Source organism: Phaethon lepturus, unplaced genomic scaffold (assembly GCF_000687285.1).
Source record: "Phaethon lepturus isolate BGI_N335 unplaced genomic scaffold, ASM68728v1 scaffold51065, whole genome shotgun sequence".
Taxonomy (NCBI): Eukaryota; Metazoa; Chordata; class Aves; order Phaethontiformes; family Phaethontidae; genus Phaethon; species Phaethon lepturus.
This window is the reverse complement of record NW_010542236.1, coordinates 10,273-24,730: the sequence shown is the minus strand read 5'-3', so window position 1 is coordinate 24,730 and position 14,458 is coordinate 10,273. Positions and strand designations below refer to the sequence as shown.

The following is a 14,458-nucleotide window of genomic DNA, read 5'->3' as shown; positions in this document are numbered from 1 at the left end:
GTGCTTATTATCCAGTGTATACAGCAGTGCTTTCTTCTTCTCTTGAAATGGCATGTAAATCCAATTTGCTGTTAATGAGCAGACTGTCAGTTTGCGGGGAAGCAAAGAGAGAAGGAAAGCTTTACTCCAGAGAGTCTGCAGTGCACTTACTTATTTCTATTATTGTGCAAATTATTTTTGTAACGAAGTATTTTCATTTCTGAGCTTACAAAAAAAAAAATGAATCTTCCCTTGCTCACTCTCTCCTGTATTAGTACAAGTTTGTCAAATGGAATAAATTGCAGCTGAGGAAGACGAAACTGCATCTATTTTCATAGGATTCTATCTGTGTTATACTTCAACGCTTTAAGTGCATTTAATAATTTCAACAATAGAAAGAAGAGGTTCATGTTTATTGAGCATGAGAGGTGTTTGAAGTAATTTTTTCCTTAGAATCGCTGAGTTTAAAAAGTATTTGTAGCTTTTATACAAGCAAGCACCAAGACTCTTCATTTTTCAGAATCCAAAACAGAGACCAGCCCTTACAGACCCAGCTTCTCACTCCACAAACTTGCAAGAAAATTGGTGTGAATTTAACACCCAGGAGAAATTTTTCTCAGCAGAGATTCCTTAAGACTCAATATTTTCATTCACACCTTATATTGAGGTTCCACATGCAGGTTAACCCTCCAGAAAGGGTTAAAAAATGATGAATGCATGGGATGAGCCAGTTATGTACACATCAGGAGCAGAATACGTGTGATTGCAAGTAAGACCTGCAAGTTGGGATTTTATATATATGTGTATATATATACATTTGCAAGTATATTTATGTCTTACAGTGAAACTTTACGTCTGATTCGTAATATGTAACTGGCCTTGATGCTGCTAATAATTATTTTAAGGGTGGTAAAACTGAATTGCTTTGCTCACAGCCACAAGGGGAGTCTAGATATTCACTTTTGCTGGTGAAAGGATGCCTGTAACTTGGCTGCTTACAATTCCTATATTGCCTTGAGCAGTCTCTTTGAGGAAGGTGCCTGGCCAGCCTGTCCCCTCGACAACAGCCACACACTATGGCCAGGGTGCAGGAAGGGGTATGAGGCGAGGCGGGGAGCTGAGCTGCTTTTTGAGCGCAAACCGAGGTCAGGCTGGGGGAAGCCTTGGTGCCACGCACGAGCTCCAAGCATTGCCTTCTGCTCTGTGTTATAAACCTCTATCTTCTACCCGTGTGTCAGCTAGTACCAGCCAGTTTAAATTTGGGTTGCTTTTAGGCTTGAAATACAGTGTGTAGGTCTACCCTAAGGGTGACTAGATCCCAACTCTCAAAAATAGCTGCTGGTTGAGCTGGACAAATGCCCGCCACTCCGCCCCAAAGGAGGTCCCTCGGGACCTGCTTAGGTGGCAGGACAAAGACTCAAACCAAAGAGTTTCACACAGAGATTCAAAAGAAATGAGATGCAAATAGGAAGGCTTTGTTTTAATTTTCCAAAGAGTAGCAAACTCCCCACCGGCCTCCTTCAGCTTCGCTAGTAAACCTATAAATATGCCATTTAACTAACATGATTTGCAGGTTTTCAGCTTGAGGGTGATTTTATAGTAAATTAAACATCCAGCTCCCATGTACTGTACATCTTAAAAATGCAGATTTCATGAAGAATGCTCAGAGTACAGAAAACATATTGATAAGATGACGTGCTCTGCATTCAGTGCTATTAGTCAGTGCTGATCAGTGTTGAAGCTGAAGAAAATGGCTATTTTTTTTTGGCTAGGGACCCAGCATAAAATACATTTAAAGGGACAATTGTCAGGACCAAAATGACATGTTTTGACTCCATCTGATAGAACATCTGATATTATTAGGCTGAAAGAATTTCTAACGATATATTCTCACGTAGAGAAAGGAATGGTTTTTCACCTCTGTAAGACTGTCTAGATTTGTTTTTGCATTTTTGGTCAGCCACTTCTTTCTTTCTTTCTAAAATGAATTCTTACATGCCATGCAGGTATGGTTTGAGAATCAAATAGACAACGGACTGCAAGAAGTATGGGTCAAACATATTTAGAGCTTAGCAAACTTCCCTTTTGATCAGCCAAGTCTGCTGATTTGCCTGTGCATGTTGGGTTGCTCCCGTAGACTGTAAAATGAGGAACCCAACGTTAAACACACGTGACTGAACAAAGCGTTGAGTTCAGGGAAGATGTTACCTGCTGCTGGTTGGAGAAAGGATCACAGTCTAAAGCCATCTAGCCTAATTTCAGTCATCTACAGTTTAGATGTCCAGTCTTAGTCTCAGATAAAACGTTATCAGTTGGCTGTTGTCAATGCCAAGAGATCAGCTCCTCCAAAGAGTGGCTGATCTCACCTCTCCCAGCAAGATGGGTTGGCTTGTTTTATGAGAGTCTCTCCCTCACCTTTGACAATAGATAGGGCTGTTACCTTCCAGCCAACTCCCAAAACTTGGTCATCATGATAACACATAGATGTCCTGAGATCTAGCTGCAGGGACGGGAGGAATAAGTGAGCTCTGAGGGACTGGACAAAGCCTGGGAGTTGGGAGTGCTTTGGGCAATGAAAGCAGGCAGGAGAAGGCCGTGGGGAAAGGATAAAAGTGCCCAAGGGTCACCACTTGTGTGCACATATCTCATAAGCATTTCGCTGCTGCTTGATAATTGTCTCCCACACTAGGGGTAGGTTTCAATAATTCAAAATCCAGAAAATTAATGAAAATTTTTGGCAAGTGTTTGATATCATTATTTCTGGACTTTGCTCATAGCCTAGTTGTACTTCCTGGCTGTTTTGCGCCACTCTGGGGACATAAAGTGGATACAACCATCCATAAGCAGCTAGTAGGATGGGGTGGCTGGGTGCTCCACATGGACGAAGCAGAAGCAGCCAGAAGGTCACAGTGAATAAGGCCTGAAGTTCTAGTTACATGAAGGAAGGTGTGAAACTGTATCTCAATTAAATAATTATGGGATTCACCTCTAATCTATCCAAACATAGTACAAACACAAGTCAGCTATGTTGCCTGGGAAGCTAATGTGACGCACCCAGTGCTAAGCCTGCTGGATTTGGGGTCGGAATCTTTTGCCCGAATGCAGGCATGACGAAGTGCAGATATCTGTTTTAAGATGAAGAGAGTTGTTCTCGTAACTCCATCAAGACTAGCTCTGCAATCACTAGCACGGGTGGCTAGGTATCGTGTTTGAAGCCGCAGAGCTATGTTAGCCATCAAAAGCTATCTGAGATGTTATCTGCCTCTGCTGAGGGGGACTTCTTTCAAACCGGACCCTCCTGCCTTCTGACAGCACTACATCCAGGTTGCAGAATAACATCCTGAAGGCTCTAATTTTTTAGCTTTACTCAATTTGCTTCAGCAATGAGCATTTCTTGCAGGCTGTATTAGATTGCTTGTGTTAACCCAGGAGAATAAAGGAGTAGAGATTATTTTCTGTACGCTACAAAAGAATTAAACCCTGTAATAATAATGGGAAATCTCCCTGAAGATTCAACAAACTTTCCTTTTCTCTCTTCTAAATCCCCAAAATTCTGTCTTGAAAAATCACAGTTATATCCCTTTATTATACATTTTTAAGGAGTCCGGTCATTTAAAGCATGTATTTTCCACTCAGAAGTTGCCTTTTCTTTTGAGCAAATCAAGAAATAGTTAATTATGTATAATTTTTTTTTTTCATCCAGAGGGGAAGGGGGGAAAACACACTTTTTATCCCTATTTGTGAGCCTGTGAAAAACCCTTGCATACAATCTGTCAAAGTCACACCTGGAGCTGGAGCTGCCTGCATTAATTATCAACTTTTCTATGTGTTAGTGCTAACATATGGCATTTGATTACTCCCTCCAAAACGGCAAAGTTGTGCCAGTTAGAATTTCAAAATTATTTCTTCAAGTTTTCACTAATAAAATAAATAAAAATAAATTATAAGATCACTCGTTTACCCTCCTCCCCTTTGTTTTTTTTTATATATAATATGGAATTTTGTCGTTTTCCCTGAAGTAGCGATGCTTTGTTCCATCTCCTCAGGATACGTGCCTGAAAGTATTGACTGTATTCAAATGCCGATCCAAGAAATACTTACTTATTTGCTAGATTGTAGCATGTTAATGGCCACAGACAAGTTAGAGTCAAGCATGTGTTTATGTGCTTTTTGGCACTAGAGTGCAGGAACCCCCTTTGTTTGAAAATGGGAAAATATCCTTAAATACTGTGAGTGATTGAGATGAATCTAGCAATGGTGGAGCCTTCAAAGTCTTGAAACCATGCTTTTCTGGCAGGTAATCCTTAACCAAAACTTTGTAGACAGGTTAAAATAACCACTTAGCAATATAAAAGTGGTCAGACTAGACCTAACGGGTGATGGGAAATGGACGCACTACAAAATTCATCAGCTGAACATCTTTCAAGGATGTTACATTTCTCAGCAATAAAAGTCTTTTCAGAACCCTCCCAGGTAGACAAATTAATTAGATCTAAAGGCAAGTCTTTCCCCATCAGCTCTAGCTTCTAAAAGTTTGGTGGAAGAAATTAAGCTTTCTTCCATCTGCACGAGCAGAGAGATGACTCAGACACATGAACTATTGCACGCAGGGAAGGAATGGAGATGATTACACAGATCCATCAGCCACCCACTTCCTATCCAGAAGAAAACAGATCGTCGGGTTGCTAATAAAGTCGTAATCCTGCCGAAGTGCCTAGGCACTTAGTCAAACGTGTGCAGGAGGTGCCTCTTCCATACCTGTCTCCCAGTTTCCACGAGGCAAGCTTGGCCTTTTGTGCCAAGGAACAGGCTTCTGAAGTGACGCCTACATCTAAAGACAGGGACAGTGATGGGGAAGGAGGAGCATTTCACCCTGGTACTCCTGGGCTTGGATGCTCATTCAAACCTTTTTGCAAGGGACTCAAGATGGGGAGGAGACGTCACACAGCAAATACTGTTCTTTGAACACCTCGGTAAGATGAATGAGGGGACCTCTTCTTCCTCCCTGTGGAACTTGAACAGGTCTCTCAAGCCTTCACAGCCATGTGCAAGCTCAGAAGAACTGTAATGCGTGTTCAGCCTCTCCTGCGTATCTTTCTACAAGCTATCTGGAAAGTTGGACCAAGAGAATTTCTTTAACCTCTTTGAAATTTGAGAAACACTACTTTGCCTATAAAATGTAGTGGGATCCTCCCACTACTCAGAAATCAAAGGGTTTTAAGCATTCCTCAAAAGCTCAAACACCACAAAATATGAAAACCAAGATGCCTTGGCACGTTTGCTTTCTTGTCCCCTTTGAACTTACCAATCTGGCTGAAGAGGTACAGTTTACAATTTGCTGTTGGCACAGATGGATAGCCTGCAGCAATGAGAAACACGTGCCAAACAGGCCTCTGCATCCCCCGTGCTGCTGTTCTTTCTCTTTTTGGCTTTCCAAGCTGCTTGCAAACTCTAACCTCCTCCATGGATCCCATGCCTACACCGTGTCTTTCCAAGGAGCTGTACCATTGTTACCGTCATCACGGTTATTAGCTCACCTTCTGTTTCCGCAGTCATTAGAAAAGAAGAGTTCACCACCCCCAGAACATGCCTACCAGAAGTACCTACACCCTTCAGGAGCCTAAATTTAAAAAGGTATTTAATTTACCAAATTATCTTTAACCTCTGATCTGTCAATGTTTTCTCCCCAAAATACAAAGGCAGGCAAGAAAACAAAGCAAACAAAAGCCAATCCCTCAAAGTTTTCATGATGGAGAGAGGTGCAAGAGAGTACTCTGAAGATTAAGAGTATTCCCACAGTGCACACAGACGTACCATGCAGATAATCCCGGTCTAACAGGAGGAGCTCACCTACCCTGCTTTCCAAGCAGGTGCTATTTGTAGAGCAAGACAGAATTTGCACAATTCCCCATAGTGCTTTGCCAATATGTTCAACCTCCTTTAGGAAGAAAAATTTCAGGCAATGAACAAATAACTCATTGGGAGTCTATTTTGGCCCATTGCCACTTATTTTTCTAATTTGCCAAGGAACTTGAGGTGAAATTTATCTTTGAAAGAAGAACCCATAGAGGCTCTACTTGGTTCAGAGGGCCCAGGCCAATGCTCCTGTAGGTAAGGGAAAATTTTGCCCGCTGCAAGCACAATAAAAACTAGGGAGTGGAGTTTGGATTCCAACAGCAAAATTCTCCTTGACTACAGTGGTGCTTGAAAAGTCTGGTCCTCCTGCCCGTGCAGGTGCCTTGGCCTATCTTCTGAGCATTCAAAGCAAGCAACAAATCACAGCTAACGCACAAGCCAAGAGAGAGAACGCCACTGCCTTACAAATGGGTGATGTCTCAAATTTCCTGTGCTTGTGGCCAGTTTTGTTTTGAAAGTTGTCATAACAGCACAGCTAGCATAATGTGAAGTTTTAATTTCCTTCCAAACTTTATAATCCTTGGAGAAGCTTGAAAATGGGATGCACTACAATTAGCAAAAAAGAAGCCTTAAAAAAGCCTTGTGGAGAGATTTAGAGCCCAATCATAATTTACATTTGCAGGTATGTAGATCTCTAAGTGCACGGCTTCTGCCCTGATTACTAATTAATGAGGTGCAAAGATGCCTGTTGGAGGAACCAGCTCTGATTATGTGGGCCTTATGGGAAAATGAAGCTCTTGCAATCTAAGAAGGCAGATGATATCTTTAACATATATTTTAGAAAATTACAGGAACAAATCAAGGGGCAAAACATACACATGTATATATTTTTAAAGAATCACACACAGCCAGGCTGCGTTACCATCCGATTATCTTATTTCCTTGAATATACAAACCTGGCATGTTTAATAGATTTAGCATGCTGTCTATTTTGCATGTCATATACATCCACTTAGGCAGTAACCTAGTATTCTGAATGGATATTACCGTCATTATGGCATTCATTTTACAATCGTTGAGAGGAATAAGTATACAGAGAGCTGCAAGGTGGGTTTCCCAGTTCAGAACCAAGCATATGATTAAAATCTAAATTTGTGTCAGATTCAGAACAGCATCATTCTATAAAAAGCAAGTTTAGGCAAATGTTTAAGGCCCATCAGCTGCTTACATGGTTTGTTAACACAGGGATGTATTTTGTTTCTTTTCTTTTGCATTTTCAACATTAATATTTCAGCTCCATTTTATCGATACCAGGTGCTCCTGCATCCCCTCGCTGGTAGAACACAAGGGAAAGATGGACGTAGCGAGGTAGGCTGACACACAGCAGGTACAAGGAAGACCATTTTTCAGCACATTTCCTTCCTTCTTTAAAGCAGAGGATAAATGGGAGTTCATAGCGTGGTCAACATCTTCCCCAGCATGTCAGGTGTAGGGAAACTACCTCATATCATTTTCACCACACAAGGAGTAAGGCAAAAACTCTGAGAGTGTTGTGTTTGCTTTAGTTTAGAGAGAGTCACAATTAAGTAAAAATAAATTAAACACATACCATTTGACTTTTCACTGTCTGCGGGTTTCATCTGAATAGGATGATGCATCTAAAAACAAAAATTAAAAAGAGTAAGGCAGGTTGGATAGTCATAAAAAATCAAGAATCATGTTTTTAATGAAGGGCTAAAAAGATACATGATTAATATTAAACATGTTGAAATGATATAAATTCAAAATAACGCTATATTACAGGCTTTTAAGAAAAAATAAAATGGTAAAGGAGCATTTTATAACCAGGAAGATTAAAAAAAAATAGATCATTGGGCCCACAGGACTCATATAAAACTTTAATTTGCTGTCTCTAGTTTCTGAAGACCTCTAAAATTACAGCCCTCATTAGTTTATGGCATGGTTGGTTTCTGTTTTACCAACTTTTTTTCCTTGAGCTCAACCACTGCCAAAACTGAGATGCAATTTTCAAGTAATTTAAGAGCTAGCAAGCATCTCAAACATACTCAGAGGACTGAGTTTGACAAATGAACTTTGCTTGTAATTAAAAAAACATGTGCTGATTCTTTCAGGACTGAAGAGGAAGAGACTTGTGCTTCCTATAACTGTTTAGTATCTCATCTTTTTTTTCTTCAGCATACATTATACATTCATTCATAAAGCTTCCATCACAACACAGCACAACTCTGTCTTCCAGAAAAACTCCTCATACTTTTTCCTTTTCAATCTCTTCCTCCATTCATGTCCCTCTTGCTGCAAAAGCAGCCAAGCCCTGTGGCATGCTATGCTGAACGTCGCGCGGCATCCGACCTTGGCACGCGTGTCCTCAGCTTTCATTAATAGTGATGCTCCCCCCGCACTGAAGGGTGGAGAACTCCAACAAAACTTTTACAAACGGTGTTTTCTGTTGTTTCAGGAGTAGCAACTCCACAACAGCTGAGCTCCCTCTGATCAGAGCCTGTGGCTTTTCCACCGGACGCTGGTTATAGCCAGCCGTGTGTCCGTTGTGACAGATTCAGGAAAATTTTCTTATAGCTTCTCAAAAGCCTTCCGAACTGACCTCACACTGAGTTTCAATGTGGGAGACATTTAAGCTTGCAAACCCCTCCCCGCCTTTTATTTTCTTTCATAGGGCTCTGCAGAATTGTTGAGATTTGAGTGCACAAACCTTCCAGCCGCAGCAGGGCCACTGCCTTCCTCTCCTCAGCAATTCCTCACCATTTCACATTAGCAGGTAAAAATGCTTTTGTGTCATTTTTCAGTGCAGCAGAGACAAGTATTGCCTGAAAATGTCAGAGGCAATTCTTTTTTTTTTTTTTTATTATAAAAGACTATTACGGCAAACTTTGGGAAGCAAAAACAGCTGAGCAGGAGCATCCATGGGCTCATATCAAATGTGCTTTCAGAACAGCACAGAAAACCAAATCTGCATTGCTTTTGGTGGAGTCACTCAACCTCCAGGGACACAGTTGCCAGATGCTTTAGAAAATATAAAGTATTGCTGTGAATGTTTCTGTAAGATTTACTCAAAGTCCAGAATGCTCCCTGGCCCTGCAAATCAATGCAGTCCTTGTACCGCTTGTGAAACTCCCCACTCTGCGCGAAGGAAAAGGCAAAGCCGCAAGGTGGATGTAGTCACCAGGATGCATAAATTTGCTTCACTTTTAACAATTCTGTTCTCTTTGAATCATTTGTTTCCCAAATGGACTTTAATAGCCCAGCACTTGTCTGCCACCACTCTTATTCGATCTAATTTATAGAAAAAAGGGAACTTCTATTGTACTCTATCTTCTTTAACTAGTGCTTAACATTTATCCTGGCATCAACAATACATTGGGCACTGCAGGAGACTTTAAATTCATGGGAATGTGATGCAGCATGTCCACTCAGCAAGTGAAAAGTGAAAGAGGAAAAAAGGTGTAACTTGCTCCATGAGCCCGTTGCAGGTATTGATGTCTCTGAGGAGCAATGGAGAAGTAAGAAAATAGAGGAAAGAAAAGTGAGTATTGTAAATTTGGGAGTATGTCGGTTATAAGAAGAAAAACCCAACCCAAATCCAGACCTTTCATAGGCAGAGAATCTATCACTCTTTCTTCTAGCTGCATTTCTAGCCCCTAAGTGGAGATATTTTCAGTAAATGCAATTCTAACTCCTCAAACTGCCTGAACCAGAGAAGCCAACTTTAGACCAAATTCATGTGAAGAAGTTATTTTTGCAGCCCCACAGTCACAACATAAAGATCAGTGTCACCTGACACAGTCACCACATCGGAAATCACCCTATTCTGTTATATGCAATTACCCCAAGTTCATTAAGTCAGTAATCCGTTACGTTCACAAAGCAAGACGCAAGATTTAACAAGATGCTTCAACCGCGTTTTGACTTGATTTCAAAGGTTCCTGCTAAAAACCCGTGGTCCAAATTCTCTTCGCACCGGCAAGCCGAAGTCAGCAGTGATGCCGTTGTGCTTAGCAAAATTGTATCGGTGCGAAACTAATAAAAGATTCAGATCAGGCCTGGAGAGTTTGAACCGCAGAATACCCATGGTAAAATGGATGCGATACACAAACATGGCTTCAGTGAAGAGGAAGGTGGAAAAATACGTTACTGACAGTTTCCTAACATGAGAGGGCTCGTGTTGAAGCTTGTTTAACCCTGACCATCACCAATTGATACGTTAACAACCTTTAACACTAGATTCAATAAAACATGCCATTTATAACCTGAAATGGGTTTTACAGAGTCACTGGTTCGCATCTCATTATTAAACTCATTGCTGACCTCTAGAGACAACTGCCGTGACAATACATATTATAAGCTCTCTACCCATAAAATATTTAAAAGTAAGCGTAGAAACGAAAAGAAAAGAATGACTCTCAAAGAAGTGTGCAGTGAATAAGAAAAGTAAAGGGGCCGAGACAAAGGCTAAATAGGTACTAGCCTTTCACTCTACAATAAGCAAAAGAGAAAATAATCTGCGAGTTTTATATCTTGCTTGTATAACTGCAGGCTATGAAATAATAAAATAGCTGTGCTTTCCGAGGCCCTCCAAAAGATTATAGATGATATAAACCTGTTTCAAATTAGATGCCACCCACTAGAATCATGTCATCTACTGAAATGAAGGATTTCATGTCTTATCAGAGAGCTGTTATTGTAGCTATACATCACAAAGCCATACACTTATGGATCTCAAGGTAAGTGATTTCTCAGTATGTCATATTGTCACAGAGAAAAACAGGAAACATTTTCTTCTGTGCTTGAAGAAAGCTTTGCTTATAAAAATACAGTATTTATGAATGCACAGTTGCAATTAATAAATAGGCAGGAGTGAGAAAAGTAATGCAGTAAATAATTTATAGGCATTAACATCATCCTGTGTTCAGACCCTGCAGTAAAAGAGACCACCACAGCTCTCAGGCAAGTTCTTTCTGAGTGTGGGCAACTGCCCTCGGCAAGCAAGTGCCTGGGGCTATCAGAATCAAACAGGGACGGGCTGTGAGGAACAGCCTCTCTTCAGCAGCATTTCAGAGCGCTCTACCAAGCGCAGTCGTGCAGCCAGTAACGGCACGACCTACCCTTCCCGTAAGCCCCCTCTATCCATAGGTCTCCAAACACACCATCACCGCTGTTTTACAACCGACAGCAGGCAAATGCCCGGTGCCCAAGGTTGCGTGGTGCCTTGCGGCAGCGCTGGCAGTGGAGGCTACCCAGAGCCTGAGCCCCAGGACGTCAGCGCTTCTCCTCGGGCACATCCCAAGCAGGGGTGCTGATGTGGTGCATGGCAACCACAAAGGAAAAGACACAGTTATCAAACACACAATACTGAAAATCCCCCTGAAATCAATGGGACTGGCTGTTGGCTATGTCAAGGGCAGCGGGACGGAGCCGTGGCCTAGAATTACAATTGACTAGTTACATCTTTTTCCCCCCCTCTTTTTCCTGAGTACATCCCACAGTATGTAAATATAACTTCATTAGAGAAAAAACCACAGCAGAGCAAACCAAAAACCTCTCAAAGGCATGCATCCGCTGCAGCTTTACAGCCTCAAAGTCATCTTTTCGACAATAATAACACTACCTATTTACATTCTTGTCAAAGCCATGTGACATCTGCATGGGAGAAAACAAGCCGGCTAAGAGTCTATTTCTGGCAAAAATATTGCAAGGAAATTAGATTAACCTGGGTGGAATTCTATCTGGGAATTTGGAGTCTGTCGTGGTGATTAAGTCATCATTTCTGTCAGATTACTCTAATCGGCTGTCAAATACGATTCCACAACCCCATCTGTAACTTGGCATCCTCGTTATTCAGTCGATGTTACCTTCTGTATACAAAACAAACACCAAACAAGGAGGTGTGTGCAGCCTAGCATTCAGCGGAGTCATTAGCTGTGATTACTATTGTGTGCTTGCACATTGCACGACGCGGGGATCAGCTTACGGCTTGTTCTATTTAGTCAGGGGATGCTTCAAATCAGGTGTAATCTCAAGCCCGGAGCGCTAGGGGTGAATGGTGAAGCATGGGATTGCCACGCTCCGAGTCACCTCCTCGATTGCTTAAATCTCATTTCAGAGTTGTCAGCATATTTGGTGGAAAGGCGCTTTGGGCACCTGTTGTCCAATCATTTTCTGAAGGGAAATGGGCACTTAGATGTTCTAGGTAGGCTAAAGACTTCCTGCAAGGAGTAATTTCTTCAAATGAAGGAAGGTTTGTAGGTCGAGGCAGTCGACACTCTAAATGATCTGTATCGGTTGGTTCAGCAAGAGGTATTTTGTTATATATGTGAGCATGTTTGTCTTACAGAGAACTTTGGTGATTAAAAAGCAGGCAATGCCTTCCAGTGAAGATGAAGGAGCTGATGGGCTCAATTTGCTGCAGCAGTGTTGAGTCTGTGCAATTCGGGTGCCCTCAGCACCTCCAAAACTCTGGCCATGTAATTATACTATGAAAAATCATTATTTTATGGTCCATTGCAAAAACCCCTTCATATACGATTACTACATCTATTAGCAGCTTTTATTCTCCATTTCTGTCACTGTAGACTGCACGTGCATTACTCCTGTCATTCCTCATGCCTTGAGAAAGAAAACCACTCGTCAAGAAAAGACCCTGGATGCATGTAGACTTGCCCATGTGTTCACCCAGCTCAGTATGTCAGCCAAAGATCACCTCCTAAAAGTCTTCTAAAGTTAAGCACAGTGTGACTTTATGCCATGGGAGTTTAGGTGTGTGTGGAGGACGTTATCCATGACTCCTCACTCCCTACCATTCCCCTCATCTTTCTACAACCATTTAAAGCCATTAGCAGATTTCTAGGGCTCTTAGCCCTCTTCAGACCTGTCCCTTCCTCTCTTCCCTGTCATCTGCCATGGTTATAAGTTTCTAGCTGTGCCCCAGCTCAGTTTGTCCCTTACCTGTCACCCTCGCAGACTGCATCGTGAGGAAACACAACACAAAATTGAGCTAAACCTTCCCCCAAGCAAAGGGTAAATTTGAACAACTTGGGTTACTCGGGTAACATCCAAACTAAACAAACTGCAGTAGGATTAAATGATGACAGCTTGCATGTATCTTGTCATTTCTAGCACTTCGGGACTTCCTTCTTGCTAGCATCAATCATTGTTGAAGCCAAAGGGGACTTCCTTCACATTTTGTACATCTCAGAATTGTAAAGGACAGAATGTGGGAGAGAGAAGAAGAGATGTCAGACCTTAATGAAACTTTAATATTCTTCTTGGGGGAAGAATTATAAATCCATAGACTTTTTCGAACCAATAGGAAAACCAAAGAGGAAGAAAATATTAAAGAGCAGCAGGGACAGGCTAAGGGCATGGGAGAAAGAAAGTACCTAAAGAGGCATCAGCATGAAAAACGGTGGGAAAAATTTATATTCTTTGCCTAACCCTGGTCTGGGAATGAATTTAAAGTTTCCTCCAAGCTCCTGATCCAATTAGTGAGTGCAGCTTAATTAGACCAGCAGTCCAAGGAAAAGAAGAAACCAAATCTCTACTTCCTAGGTTCCTGAACACCCTCACTGAGTCTGGAAGTCAAGAAGGAAAGTATTGACCTATCAAAAGACTGAGGGAAATATGGAAAATGGTCCACAAGCACCAGAGAATTAAATGATTTTCACTGTCTTCAAAGATCATTGTTTTTCTGGATTATTTTGTGCAGACACCTCTACACACACCCTCCAGCCCCTCATTTCAGCTCTTAGCTCCCACGTTTTTCAGTAGGATCCTTTTGGAGGAGCTCTTGAACATATTTCTCAACTCACTTCAAAGCCAACCAGTTTTGCTTTTTTAAACCCTTGTGACTCACAAGTAATACAAGTTTCCCAGAAGTGAAAGAAGTGTATTTTCCTATCGAAGAGAACTGTTTAGAACAACTTCTCTAGGGTCAAACTAACTTGAATTACACAGTCAATATCTAGCTACAGCTTCAGGGAACTTCTCCGGGAACCGGGGACAGTCCCTGAGGCCAAATAAATACTAGTGAATAAAAGAGGCAAGGGACCTCTCTCTGGCTCTTAAGAGAAGTGGCATGGCACAGCTTGCATTTACACTGCTATACTTCTCTTTCCTCCCAGAACACGATGCCCTTGTCCATACTGCCTACTGGGAACAGTGTTTAGGTCATGTTTTTCCCCCAAATACACCCACAGACCGGGCAAGAAAATGCTAACCGGCATTGAGACCAATGCCATCGTCCTGCTTGCTTTACCAGCACAGGCAAAGCTTTGGATTCCCAGTATTGGTTTAAGTCATTTACCTTAGGTTATTCATGGGTAGAAGGGGGACAAATATGCATCCATCACATAGACTCTCACAAATAAATGCAAAGTAGTAGCTGCAACTGCCTGAGTGATGGCATAGCCAGAAGATTGTTTGCTGTCACCCTTGCATAAATCCCAATTTAAGGGATTTAAACTGTGTTAGGTGTTCATATAATTTTAGTAGTAGGAGAATGTGGTCTGTTACTTGGCCTCCTAGATTACTGTCAGAAATATATATATGCATATTTTGGAGAGAGAGCGAGAGGGAGAGCTGGAGCGAGGGA

At 41.7% G+C, this 14,458-nt stretch overlaps 1 protein-coding gene across 1 annotated transcript in view; it reads right to left on the bottom strand.

Moving 5' to 3' along the window:
- Positions 1–9,940, bottom strand: part of LOC104621462 (CUGBP Elav-like family member 2) — a gene marked incomplete at its 3' end in the record, with an annotated part of 38,504 nt that extends 28,564 nt beyond the window's left edge. The window contains exons 1-2 of the mRNA XM_010287962.1: positions 9,830–9,940; positions 7,445–7,493 (exon numbers count right to left, since the gene is read on the bottom strand). Of these exons, the coding sequence (XP_010286264.1) occupies positions 7,445–7,493; positions 9,830–9,940 (160 nt within the window). The remainder of the gene's footprint in view (positions 1–7,444; positions 7,494–9,829) is intronic.
- Positions 9,941–14,458: the final 4,518 nt, after the last annotated feature.